This window comes from Carcharodon carcharias, chromosome 2, assembly GCF_017639515.1.
Source record: "Carcharodon carcharias isolate sCarCar2 chromosome 2, sCarCar2.pri, whole genome shotgun sequence".
In the NCBI taxonomy this organism is placed as follows: domain Eukaryota; kingdom Metazoa; phylum Chordata; class Chondrichthyes; order Lamniformes; family Lamnidae; genus Carcharodon; species Carcharodon carcharias.
This window is the reverse complement of record NC_054468.1, coordinates 133,651,718-133,664,181: the sequence shown is the minus strand read 5'-3', so window position 1 is coordinate 133,664,181 and position 12,464 is coordinate 133,651,718. Positions and strand designations below refer to the sequence as shown.

General features: G+C 41.0%; 1 protein-coding gene across 5 annotated transcripts in view; it reads left to right on the top strand.

Annotated features, from left to right (window-relative positions):
- dhx57 (DEAH (Asp-Glu-Ala-Asp/His) box polypeptide 57) overlaps positions 1-12,464 on the top strand; it is a 101,734-nt gene that overhangs the window by 73,767 nt on the left and 15,503 nt on the right. For all 5 annotated transcript variants that reach the window (XM_041182836.1, XM_041182834.1, XM_041182832.1 and 2 more), the window contains 6 exons: positions 1,222-1,395; positions 2,591-2,791; positions 4,794-5,070; positions 9,691-9,786; positions 11,796-11,879; positions 11,970-12,107. In XM_041182836.1, the coding sequence (XP_041038770.1) occupies positions 1,222-1,395; positions 2,591-2,791; positions 4,794-5,070; positions 9,691-9,786; positions 11,796-11,879; positions 11,970-12,107 (970 nt within the window). The remainder of the gene's footprint in view (positions 1-1,221; positions 1,396-2,590; positions 2,792-4,793; positions 5,071-9,690; positions 9,787-11,795; positions 11,880-11,969; positions 12,108-12,464) is intronic.

Here is a 12,464-nt window from a genome sequence, read left to right as displayed (position 1 = left end):
GCGAATGTTAATTGCCACTTGTCAGCCCAAGCCTGGATATTGTCCAGGCCTTGCTGCATTTGGACATGGACTGCTTCAGTATCTGAGGAGTTGCAAAATGGTGCTGGACATTGCAATCATCAGCGAACATCCCCACTTCCTACCTGACTTTCTGATAGAAGCAAGGTCATTGATGAAGCAGCTGAAGATGGTTGGACCTAGGATACTCTCTGAGGAACTCCTGCAGTGATGTCCTGGAACTGAGATGATTGACCTCAAACAACCACAACCATCTTCCTTTCTGCTAGGTATGACTCAAACCAGTGGAGAATTTCCCCCCTGATTCCCATTGACTCTAGTTTTGCTCCTTGATGCCACACTCAGTCAAATGTTGCTTTGATGTTAAGGGCAGTCACTCTCACCTCACCTCTGGAGTTCAGCTCTCTTGTCCAAGTTTGAACCTTAGAGTCTGACTTCTGTTTTCATCCCATAATATAATAGCTGATGCTTCTCTGAACTTTCTTTCCAATTTCTATATTTACCATCTCTCATGCTCTTCGTTCTCCTTACTTCTCAGGGTTGAAATCAAGATTAATGACACACCCTTGTACTCATTTTTACCCGAAGCTTCAAAACTGGAACCACATACCTCTCTTGATCTTTTCTTTCTCTATAATCTTAAGTATTTTTAAACCAAATCATTAATTTCTGATAACCCAGTTTTTTTTTTATATAGACTCTTTCCCATCTTGGTATTATCCTGTAAATATGTCATGTTCTCATTTGATTTCACTATGCTACATGTCTGTTGCTTTGAAAAGTAATTTGCATTTGTGTGTAGGATCCATATGATATGGGTAGCTGATCCTCTGCTTGCTGAATTTTTAATTCTCGGTCACATTGTAATGGTAGTTGCTCTCCAGAGTCCAAAACCTCACAGAAGAAAAGAACCAGAGGGGATTCACCGAGTTCCAGCAACTGGTTTCAGACCAACAATAGTGGGGCCTCAAGCACAATGCTAATTCAGCATGTTGAGCAGAGAGTGTTCAGCACAGGGATGCAAGTTATTTTTAAACTGTTTTTATGGGCAATTAATAAATTTAACTTGGTGTCCCTGTTTCAGAATTTCTCTGTTCTTGTATTAATACATGGCAAAACAGTTCAACTATCTTTACCATTTTCAAAGTATTGCCAACAAATGTTCTTCGTTGACAATGAAATAAACTGACTGTTCTCTTCCAGGTGTATTATACACCCACTGCACTCTTCACTGTCCAGTGAGGAACAACAAGCTGTCTTCTTGCGTCCTCCAAAAGGAACTACCAAGATTATAATCTCTACCAACATTGCTGAAACTTCAGTCACCATTGATGATGTTGTTTATGTTATTGATTCCGGCAAGATGAAAGAAAAGAGGTACAGAATAATACAATAAAATAATAATTTAAGGCTCATTGGAGACAGTAAAACTGTAGGTTAGGGTGCCATCTTTTTATCTATTGAGCAAAATTTCAATTCCGCATAAACAACCGCATTACGTTCAGGGCTATCACTGTGATTGGTTTAGGGTTGTGTTAACCCAGAGCCTAATGGACTGACTATCGGTAACACAGCTCATCAAGTCAGGAATTTGTCAGGAGGCTGATGATCTCTGGTTGGGGGTAAACTGAGGATGTGCATGAATGGCTATGAAACTGGGACAAAAGAACCAGAGAGGAGATGAGAAGACATATCTTTTTACACAAAATCTGGAATGCACAGTCTGAAAGGATGGTGAATGTGCAAACTTTTTTGGGCTGTGAAGAAAGAGCAGCACAACAGGGCTAATTGGACAGCTCTTTCAAAGAGCTGTCCCAGGCATGATGGACCGAATCAATTCTTGTGCTATGAAAACACTAATACTAGCCTTCATACATATTTGAGAATATTTTCAAAATAGTTAGGATTAGCATGAGAGATATCTACACCTAATTCAAGTAGGAAGAAAGATTTTCTAGCAACATTAATGCGGCAACTGGAAATAGTTTTAACTAGATGAGTGAGGGGAGGGCAGGGAAGTAATCGGATCCCAGACAGTGCTGATCAAAGGGCACAAGTTAAATGACGGATGTGAATACATAAACCCAAAGATTTACTAATACTAGAACCCAGGAAAAACATAAACTGGGGCACATAAAATGACGCAAATCTCCAATAATATACTAATACGTATGATGGAAGCATTAGTAATAAGTTGCCAGAACTGGTAGTATTGGGGAACTGTAGTGGAATAACAAAAACATGGCTAAACCCAGATGATGGAAATCAATTTAATATGGAATACTTACAGAGGCCAGAAAAGGAGGTGGTGTATAGCCACATATTATCAGGGGCAGTTGGGAAGTAAATAAATTTGTTCTTCATATAATCATAGAATTTTATAGCATTTGTCTCATTGTGCCTGTGTTAGCTCTTTGAAAGAGCTATCAGTTAGTCTAATTTCCCTGATGATGTATTCACCATCATTTGGGTTGCAAGATGTTTTAGCTTTTGGCCTCAAATTCGAAATCTCAATGTTGTATGGGAGTGCAACAAGTCTCATCTGATTTGTCACATACTTGTTGACCACCAGGTATGATCCATGCAAAGGGATGGAGAGCCTAGAGGACACCTGGGTATCTCGAGCTAATGCCCAGCAGAGGAAGGGTCGAGCTGGGCGTGTAGCTTCAGGGATCTGCTTCCACCTGTTTACTAGTCACTGCTATCGTCACCACCTCCAGGAGCTGCAATTGCCTGAGATAAAGAGGGTGCCACTGGAACAGCTTTGTCTAAGGTTGGAACAACTATTTATGGAGTCGCAACAATTACATGTTCATTAAAATAACCGCATATGAAGAGAAAAAACCTTGATTCTAACTTAACAAATTTGCAGGCGTTTAAAATGTAAAAAGAATGTATTTGCATTTTTGTAGCATCTTTCATGACTTCACGGTCTCAAAATGCTCTACCTGGAAGTATTTGTGATGTGTTGTAATCTAAGAATGTGGTAGCCAATTTGCATACAGTTAGATCCCACAAATTATGTGATAATGACTGGATCATCTGTTTTTAGTTCTGATGTTTGGGCGATAAATTTGACCAAGGCACTTTCCCTGCTTCTCTTTGAAATAGTCCCATGGGATCTTTAGTGTCCACACAAGAGGGAAGACAGGCCTCAGTTTAATGTCTCATCCAAATTTAGGCTGGAGTGTCAGCCTAGATTTTGTGCTCAAATCCTTAGAGTGGAACTTTAACCCAAAACCTTTTGACTCAAGAATGATACCAACTGATCCATGGCTGTCAGATAAATGTTGTACATTTCCTATACAGCAACCTGTACAGATCCCAAGATGAACTGAATGTGAGCAGTAGCAAACCAGACCCGGTCCACTCCATTTCATTTGAAATCCTCGGCGCTTCAATGAACGACACTGTTTGGTTGATGCTAAAAGTAAATGAGGATAAATTGTTTCAACTGGAGGAAGATCACTAAATAACTGACACAGATTTAAGATAATTAGCAAAAGAACCAGCAGGGAGATGAAGGGAATTTCTTTTTTAATGGTATGATTTGTTGTTATGATTTGGAATGCACAATCTGAAAGGGTGGTAGGAGCAGATTCAATAGTAAGATTCAAAAGGGAATTGGAATAAAACTTGAAAAAAACATTTTCAGGGTTATGGGGAAAGAGCAGAGAAGTGGAACTAATTGAATAGCTGTTTCAAAGATATGGCACAGGGACAATGGGCCAATAGTCTCCTGTGTTGCAAGGCTCTCTTTAGGTGCTGGAGTTTAGTTAGTCTATCCTTATGCTCCAGATAATATTCCATTGCACTGAGCGAATCGCAATTCTGTAGCATCAAAAGGGACTGTGACTTGCATAGGAGTGAGAGGTACCCAGTGAAACACCGTGGATAAGAGACTATAAGCCCAGGAAGCAACTGGTTGGAGGTGTAAAATTGAACTGGACCGACCTACCACAGCAATAAAAGTGGGGTGCAATAATAAAATTCTTAGTTTTAATTCATCACTGGCAATCCAGCAGAACAAGTGTTCTTAAAAGTATATTCCTGTGAATGTGAATGCAATTAAATAGGGGGATAATCTGGGACCACTGTAATCATAGCTATATGGTCTGCCTTCTCATGGGAAGAAAAGAAAGAAAATCTGGAATTCTAGAATCACTTCTTGCAATGTACTCATTGTTGTAATGTAGGAAATGTGGTAGCCAATTTGTGCATGGCAAGATCCCAGAAACAACAATGAGATAATGACCAGACGATCTGTTTTAGTGATTTTGGTTGAAGTATAAATATTGGCCAGGACACCAGTACAAACCCTCCTGATCTTCTTAGAAGTAGTCCCATGGTACCTTTTTATATCCTCTTGAGAGAGTGGAGAGGGCCATGGTTTGATGTCTTGTCTGAAAGCAAGCACCTCCGATAGTGCAGTATTCCCTCAGCACTGCTGACAGAGATACAGTGTGGAGAGAATGCTGAAGGGAAATGGTAATAGATCCCTTGCTAAAATAACTGCATCAACAAAATACTTTATTTGCTCATTTTTCTTCTGATTTGTATTGCCAGTATTCAGTATTGAATGTAACCCCTTTGAGTTTGCTGGCATATATTTAAGCTCAAAATGTTTCTTTCCCACTAGACTAAATTATCATTTATGACTGGTCTCTTTGAAGAAGCGTTGTAGTTAGTATTCTGGATAATACTAGATGTCATTGTATCTGGAGAATTAAAAAAAATTGAATTTGAGAGTTAATTTTTTTTTTCTCTTTGCCTAGGATCAAAGTTCTGGACATTTTTGCAAATCATGATTTGGAGTCTGTTCTTTCGCGTCTGGTCGAATTACCCATGGAAGAGGGTTTGAAAGCAGCTAAGGACCGCCTGCAGAACCTCGGGGCTCTCACACCAGATGAAACACTCACTCCTTTGGGGTATCACTTAGCTTTTTTGCCAGTGGATGTCCGCATTGGAAAACTAATGTTGTTTGGCGCCATCTTCCGTTGCCTTGATCCTGCTCTGACCATTGCAGCTAGCTTAGCCTTTAAATCCCCCTTTGTAAGTAAATCAATCCTTCAAACTTATGCTAACATACAGGAAATACAGTTACACAATAACTTCTGATGAAAATAATTGATATACAGTAGTATTTTATAATTTAATGTATCTGCTATTCTACATTAATCCTATTTATTTATTATTGTAAAGTACCGACACATAATTATAAACCCTGAAGGACTGGGTGCACAGTTTTTTTCAAAAACAAGAATATAGCGCCTTACCCTACCCCAGGAAGCCCCAATAGCCAAATTAAGTACTTTTTGAAGTGTAGTCACTGTAGTACAATAGGAAGCTGGCAGCCAATTTATTCACAACAAGGTATCACAATCAGTAATCTGATAATGAACAGATTATCTGCTTTAAGGTTAGGAAGGACCAGGATGGTGAAGAAAATTAAGATGCTCTTCATCTACAAAAAGTCTCATGTGGTTAATGTCTCAAATAGCCTCTCCCAATCAAACTACTATTGCCTGGCTTCATGTGCCAATCTCTGTTAGAACTGTGAGCAGAGGTGTGAAGGCAGATGTTTGTTGCCACTAAATCAGACAGCTCTGGATTGGTTTGGCTTGTCAGTTCTAATTGGCAGCCCACCTAGGAGAAGGGACCTCTGATTTCAAAACCCTCAGTTATAGGTTAACTACTAAGATATACATCAGCTGACAGGGTAGAAGATCACAAAAAGTGCCACGGACAGCAGTGTCAAAGGTAGATGATGCTTGCCTGCTCAGCATTTTATCTAGGAGAAGGACAACTCCAACATCAAACCTGCACCCTTTCAGCTGTTAATGCCTGTGGCACATATTGCATCAGTGTTATATCAGCTGCCTTGGATGGGGGAGTGGGAGAGGCTCTGTAAAAATACTCAATGTGCAGGTTGTTCAGCAAGTCATCCTCAGCCAAACCACCAGAGATACTAAGGTAACAGAGCAGACCTAGGGAAGGGGAAGTAAAGGAACCCTAAACACAGCCTGCTCTACCTGCACCTTCCAGGTTACTGCTCCTGGCTGGTCATCTATTCACACATTGAAATATAAAGAACAAGACTACTTGTTATCATATGAAGCTCAATTCATAGAATATCAGAACACTTCCAGACAACAACAGCAAAAGACCAAAGAGCAGAACAGCCCTTATAGCCAGAATGTTGGGAAGGTACAACATCGACATAACCACCCTAAACGAAACGAGGCTTGGTGAGGAGTCTCAATTTGAGGAGATTCGTGCAGGCTACACTTTCTACTGGGTTGCCAAGTCCAAGGACCAGCCTCAACAGTTAGGCCTGGACTTTGCCATTCTGTCCGATTTAGCACACAAGCTTCACTCACTTCCTATGGAGAACAGCAATCAACTCATTATTCCCCCCTTAAGTCTTGCCAGTAACTAGCATGCAACATTCATTTGTGCCTAGGCTCCAACAATGACACATACAAATGAGTTCCAAGAAACACTCTATGATCACCTCAGAAAGGTAATTAGAGGAGTACCCTATCAGGACAAACTCATTATTTGGCATTGGCAGAGCAAGCTCCAATGGCCAGCTCCTTATCTCTAAGTGCACAAGTTTGACCTAACCATCACAAACACAGTTTTCCAGCAAGCTGACAAACTGAAAACAACATGGGTGTGCTGCAGATCCAAACAGTGGCACATGTTGGACTATGTTATTGTACAACTGCGCTCTACCTGCTCCCTTAGAACAGAATGCTGGTCTGACCATCAGCTCATCAGGAGCATTGTGTCTTTGAAGATAAAATCTAAGGCGCTTCAGCACAGAGTCGAACCACAAAGGAAGCCTGATGTAATTTCCTCAAAGACATGCCCAAGAGACAAGAACTAAAACACAAACTAACCACAGGAATTGCTGATATTCCAGAGGACAATATTGCCATTGAAGATTCTTGGCAAAAGTTAAAGGATGTAACAACACGTCATCTGAGGTCCTAGGATTTGTTAAACAGAAGCACCAAGACTGGTTTGACAACAACGACCAAAACATAAGCAAGTTTCTGGACGAAGTGCACAATGCTCACAGATCTTGTGTATCTGACAAGAAATCATAAACAAGGGACACCAGATACCTTCGCGCAAAATACATGCTCCAGGCCTAACTGAGAGTTGAAGAGCTGATGGTGGAAAAACAAGGCTGATGAGCTTCAAGCAGCTGCCGATTTAAAAACAATCTGAAGGCTCTACATGAAGGTCTGCAATTAGTCTGTAGCCCCAAAGCCAACAGTGTGACACCCATCCTCTCAAGCAGATGGCAATCAGCTCCTAACAAATAGGATGAGATCATTGGGCAGAGTGCTTCAGTAAACTCTTAAATCAACAATCCATAGTGTGCGATGATACTGTTCAGTCACTTCCAGAGCACCGCACTCAAGTGGAAGTTATGGAGGCGATAAAGCGGCTTTCTATGGGCAAGCTGCCGGGAGCTGATGGCATTCCACCTGAAGTATTCAAGTACAGAGTGACTCATTGTTAGAAAACTCACTAGTCTCTTCTGCCTAATCTGGAACCAGGGCACTGTGCCCCAGGACAACAAGGATACCTCCATAAATAATCTCTACAAATAGGAAGGGAGCAAGTCCATCTGTGACGATCATTGTGGAATATCAATTCTTTCAACGGCAGGCAAAATTCTTGCATGGGTTATTCTTAATCAGATTGTCACTCACCTCATTGACTCTGTACCCAGATTCACAGTGTGGCTTCTGTGCAGGACAGGAAACAGTGGACATGATCTTTGCAGCATGTCAAATTCAGGAAAAGTTCTATGAACAGAATAAGGACCTCTATATGGTGTTCGTTGACCTGATCAAGGCTTTTGCTACAGTAAACAGGAAGGCATGTGGAAGATTCTGTACAAATATGGCTGCTCTGAAAAAATGCTCTGTTACATGCTCATTTCATAATGGCATAATGGCCAGCATGATGCAACGTGGTACATCATTGGATGCCTTTCCTGTCACCAACAGTGCCAAGCAAGGCTATGTATTGGGTCGAGCTCTGTTTGCCATATACTTCTCAACCATGCTCCAGTACTCACTCAAAGATCTTGACGCAGAAATGTGTGTTCAGTTCGGAACAGATGGCAGGCAACCTCTTCAACTTGCAAAGGCTTGAAGCTTGAACAAAGGTTATGGAACTGAGTGAACACTTGTTCAGGGACAACTGTGCTGTCATAGTACATACGCTGGGGGACATTCAGCTGTTTGTTGATTGCTTTGCCTTAGTCTTAGAACACTTTGGCCTGTTATTAAGTCTAAAAATGAACAAGACCTTGTTTTAAGCTGCCTCGGTCACATAATCAAAGATCCCCACAGACCCTATCAACAAAACACCCCTCTGTTCAGTACAGAGGTTTTGCTATCTTGGGAGTATCCCCTCCAATAACACTACACTGGCTGACGACATCAATCATCGCCTTGCAAAGACAAGCTCAGTGTTTGGCTGTTTCACTTAGAGACTTTGCGTTTGTTTCAGAACAAAGCTCAATGCTCTTTCCAAAGTCTATAGACAGTGGTTCTTACCTTACTCCTTTGAGTGTGAGACTTAGAAAACCTACCAGCATCACGTAAAACAACTAGAAGCATTCCATCTTTGCTGTCTTAGATCTATGTACAACATCAAGTGGCAGGACCAAATTTCCAACACCAAGGTTCTTGCAAAGTGCTGCATCCCTGGCGTCAAGAACATGCTCATCAGTGCTCAATTTCGCTGGGTTGATCATGTGGTTCGCATAGAGGATTCCCACGTACCAAAAGCAGTACGCTACAGCCAGCTGACCATGGGCCAACCTCGGGACTTGCAAGCTGGATCCCAATACATGAGAAAAAACAATCTTGGACTGACCTAAATGTATCTGTCATTAAGCGTCTTTGACATTTGAGGAGAACAGAGTCAAGTGCAGGCCAATTTGTCCATCCATCCGTCCAACACCATCTTCATATGCAGTATTTGCAATTAGCTATGCAAGTCGAGACTTGACCTAACATCACACAAGAGACAACATCAACTTAGACAAATTGGTCTTTTTAACTTGATGAACACTGTTCTGTTGAAGTAATGGGACAATCTATCATCTGCTTTTTTAGGTGTTAGTTGAGGGTTAGATATTAGCCAGGATGTCAGGAGAACCCACTTGTTTTTCTTCAAAGTAGTGTCATGCAGTCATTGACCATCTACGAGGGCAAACAGGTTCTCAGCTTAAAGTCTCATCTGAAAAATGCACCTCCAACAGCGCCACACCCCTTAATACTGCACTGGAAGTGTCAGCCTTCATTATATATTCAAATCCCTGGAGTGGGACTGAAACCAACACCATCTGCCAGAGAGATTAGCGTGTTACCGCTGAGCCTAGGTTGACACCTAATTGGAGCATGCATAATTTGTACAGAGAGATGTGAAGATGAGAACAAATGGGTAGAACTCAAAATAATTTTCACCATTTTTGGTTTTAACTGCAATTTTCTTAGAGCAGCAAACAAATAAAGTTTGAAACCTCAAGGATAATTACAAGAATAAAACACTAATGGTTGTAATTTTTAAGTGTTTAAATCAAATGCAGTTGTTAGTAAATAGATACCTTTTAAATAAAATGGTTTGTGCTGTTGAAAGGTTTCTCCGTGGGATAAGAGAGAAGAAGCCAAGGTGAAGAAGCTGGATTTTGCTGTGGCTCACAGTGACTTTCTTGCATTTCTCCAAGCCTACAAGGTAAGACTGCAGACTGCTGAGCACTCCTGCTGTATTGTCCTCAGCATTGCTCATTCCTACCAACAACTGAACTTTCCTTTGCAAACCTGAGATGCATTTATTAGGGTGAACAGTAAAGAGCAAAGATTTGTTTCTAATGGATTGCTGAAGACCTTTTGAATTTTTGTCTTTGAGTTGATTTGCCCTCTCTGGAAACCTTGACCGTCAGGTCTGTGATAACTAGCTACAGATTTTCTCTCCCCGTGACCAAAAATCTGGTCCTTTGTTCACCAACTCTCCCTTAACTTTCAAAAGGAAAGTGTATGTATACTTGAAAAGGAAACTTTTTCAGAGCTGTGGGGAAAGAGTAGAATAGTGAGACTAATTGAATGGCTTTTTCAAAGAATTGACGCATGTACGATGGACCAAATGCTCCTGTGCTGTATAAGTCTGAAAAGACAGAGGTTTGAAAATTCACAATCCAAAAAAATTAAAATTCACATCCACATCCTGCCACATTTTTGGAATGCCAGTGAACTCCATAGTTCGATGTTGATTTATTTATTTTGCACAGCCTGTTGTGGTGCTGTAACTACATAGTGAGCTCACAATCTCATTTGGGTAGTACTAAGTGAATGTGTGGCATTTCCCCTAAGAGATAGAGGAAGAACTAGAAGCTACAGTAAACCTGTAATATTCAAGTACGCCACCCCACCTTTTCCCAACATAGGCTAGTCAATTTTTTTAATTCTATTTTTTCTTGGGGATGTAAATAACACTGGGGAAGCTGTATTTCATTGGCATCTTAAAAAGTGAGAATAGGCCTTCTCTTTAAACTGAGTTCTTGAGCTGATGGTGTTCTCCTAATAATTTTGGTTAGGGACATCCAAGATTTGCACCTAGCAACGATGAAGTGTGATATATGTTCAAATTGGTGTGTGCCTTAGGAAAGTGTTGGTCATAGAGATATCTACAGAACAGATGGAGACCATTCAGCCCATTCATGCCAGCTCTCCTCTGAACAATCCTCAGTCCCTCATCCTCTCTGAATCCCTGTAGCCCTGCAGGTTTATTTCCTTCACATGCTCATCCAATTTCCTTTTAAAATCATTGATTATTTCCACTACTGTGGACAACGAGGTCCAGGTCATTTCCACTCGCTATGTATTCTTCCTCTCATCCCCCTGTATCTCTTGCCCAAAACCTTAAATCTATGTCTCCCAGTCCTTGTGCTATCAGCCAATGGGAAGAGTTTTTCCTTGCAAACCTCTCATAATCCTATCAAATCTCCCCAAAATCAACTTTGCTTCAAGGAGAACACTGCCAGCTTTTCTCACCTAACCTTGTAAAAAAAAATCCCCCATCTCTGGAACTATTCCGGTAAATCTCTAATGCACCCTCTCAAGGACTCTCAAGTTCTTCCTGAAATATGGTGCCTAAAACTGGAAGTGGTACTCTAGTTGGAGCCTAACCAGAGCTTTATAAAGGCTCAACAAAACCTCCCTGCTGGTGATGCAATGATTTTGCTGCTCATGCCCATTTTGATGGTGAAGGTCTCGTATATTGGTTGAGTTGCTGCCATACGTCATGTAAATTGCAAATACTAAAATCATCATGTGCTTGTGGCAGATGGGACTAATATTGTGTCCACTGGCAGATTTGCAAATGGATCATGTTGAGCTTCTTGAGTATTGTTGTGACCGCACCGTTCCAGACCAGTGCTAAGTATTACATCACACTACTGACCTGACCCTTGTAGATGGTGGAGATGCATCAGGAGGTGAGCCTTCAAACTCAGCCCTGCTCCTATTGCTAATATATTTGGTCCAACCCAGCTTCTGGTCTGTAATGACCCCCTAGGATGCTGATAGTGGGGTCTTGGCAATGGTGGTGGCATTTAAATGTCAAGGAAAGGCCACTGTGTCTTTTCTTCTTGGAGGCAATCATTATCCATCACTTGTGGTGTGAATGTTGGAGTATGTGTCTTTTTTAAATTTATAAACATTTTTTAATTTAAATTATCCATCTAGGGATGGAGTGTTGCCTTAAAGGTGAGCTCTCAAGCAGGATACAATTACTGCAGACAAAATTTCTTGTCTGGAAGAATACTACAGGTAGGTGGCCTTTTACCTCTTCTGACACTTAAGAATGTAGTGAATGCACCACAAGTCATACTGATTCATATTATTTTCTCCACATTGCAGGAGATTTCGAGCATGAAGAGGCAGTTTGCAGAGCTGTTGTCTGATATTGGTTTTGTGAAGGAAGGACTGAGAGCCAGATACATTGAGAAGATGTCGCCACACGGAGAGGATGGAATTATTAAGGCTACTGGCCAAGAGGTTAAAGAAAAGTTTTTCCTTTTTGTATGCTTTCTTGATTCATGGCGTAATGCAATTTTGTGATATAGTGCATAACCTTAAAATTCAAAGTAGGCCATTGAAGGGTGATGTCAGGAAGCACTTCTTCACTAAAAAGGTAGTGGAAATCTGGGACTTTGTCCCCAGAAAAAGCTGTAGAGGCTAGGTCAATTGAAAATTTCCCAACTGAGAATGATAGAATTTTGTTAGACCAGGGTATTAAGGAATCTGGAGCAAAGACAGGCTAAATGGAAACAAAAATAAAAATAGCTGGAAAAACTCAGCAGGTCTGACAGCATCTGCGGAGAGGAATACAGTTAACGTTTCAAGTCTGTATGA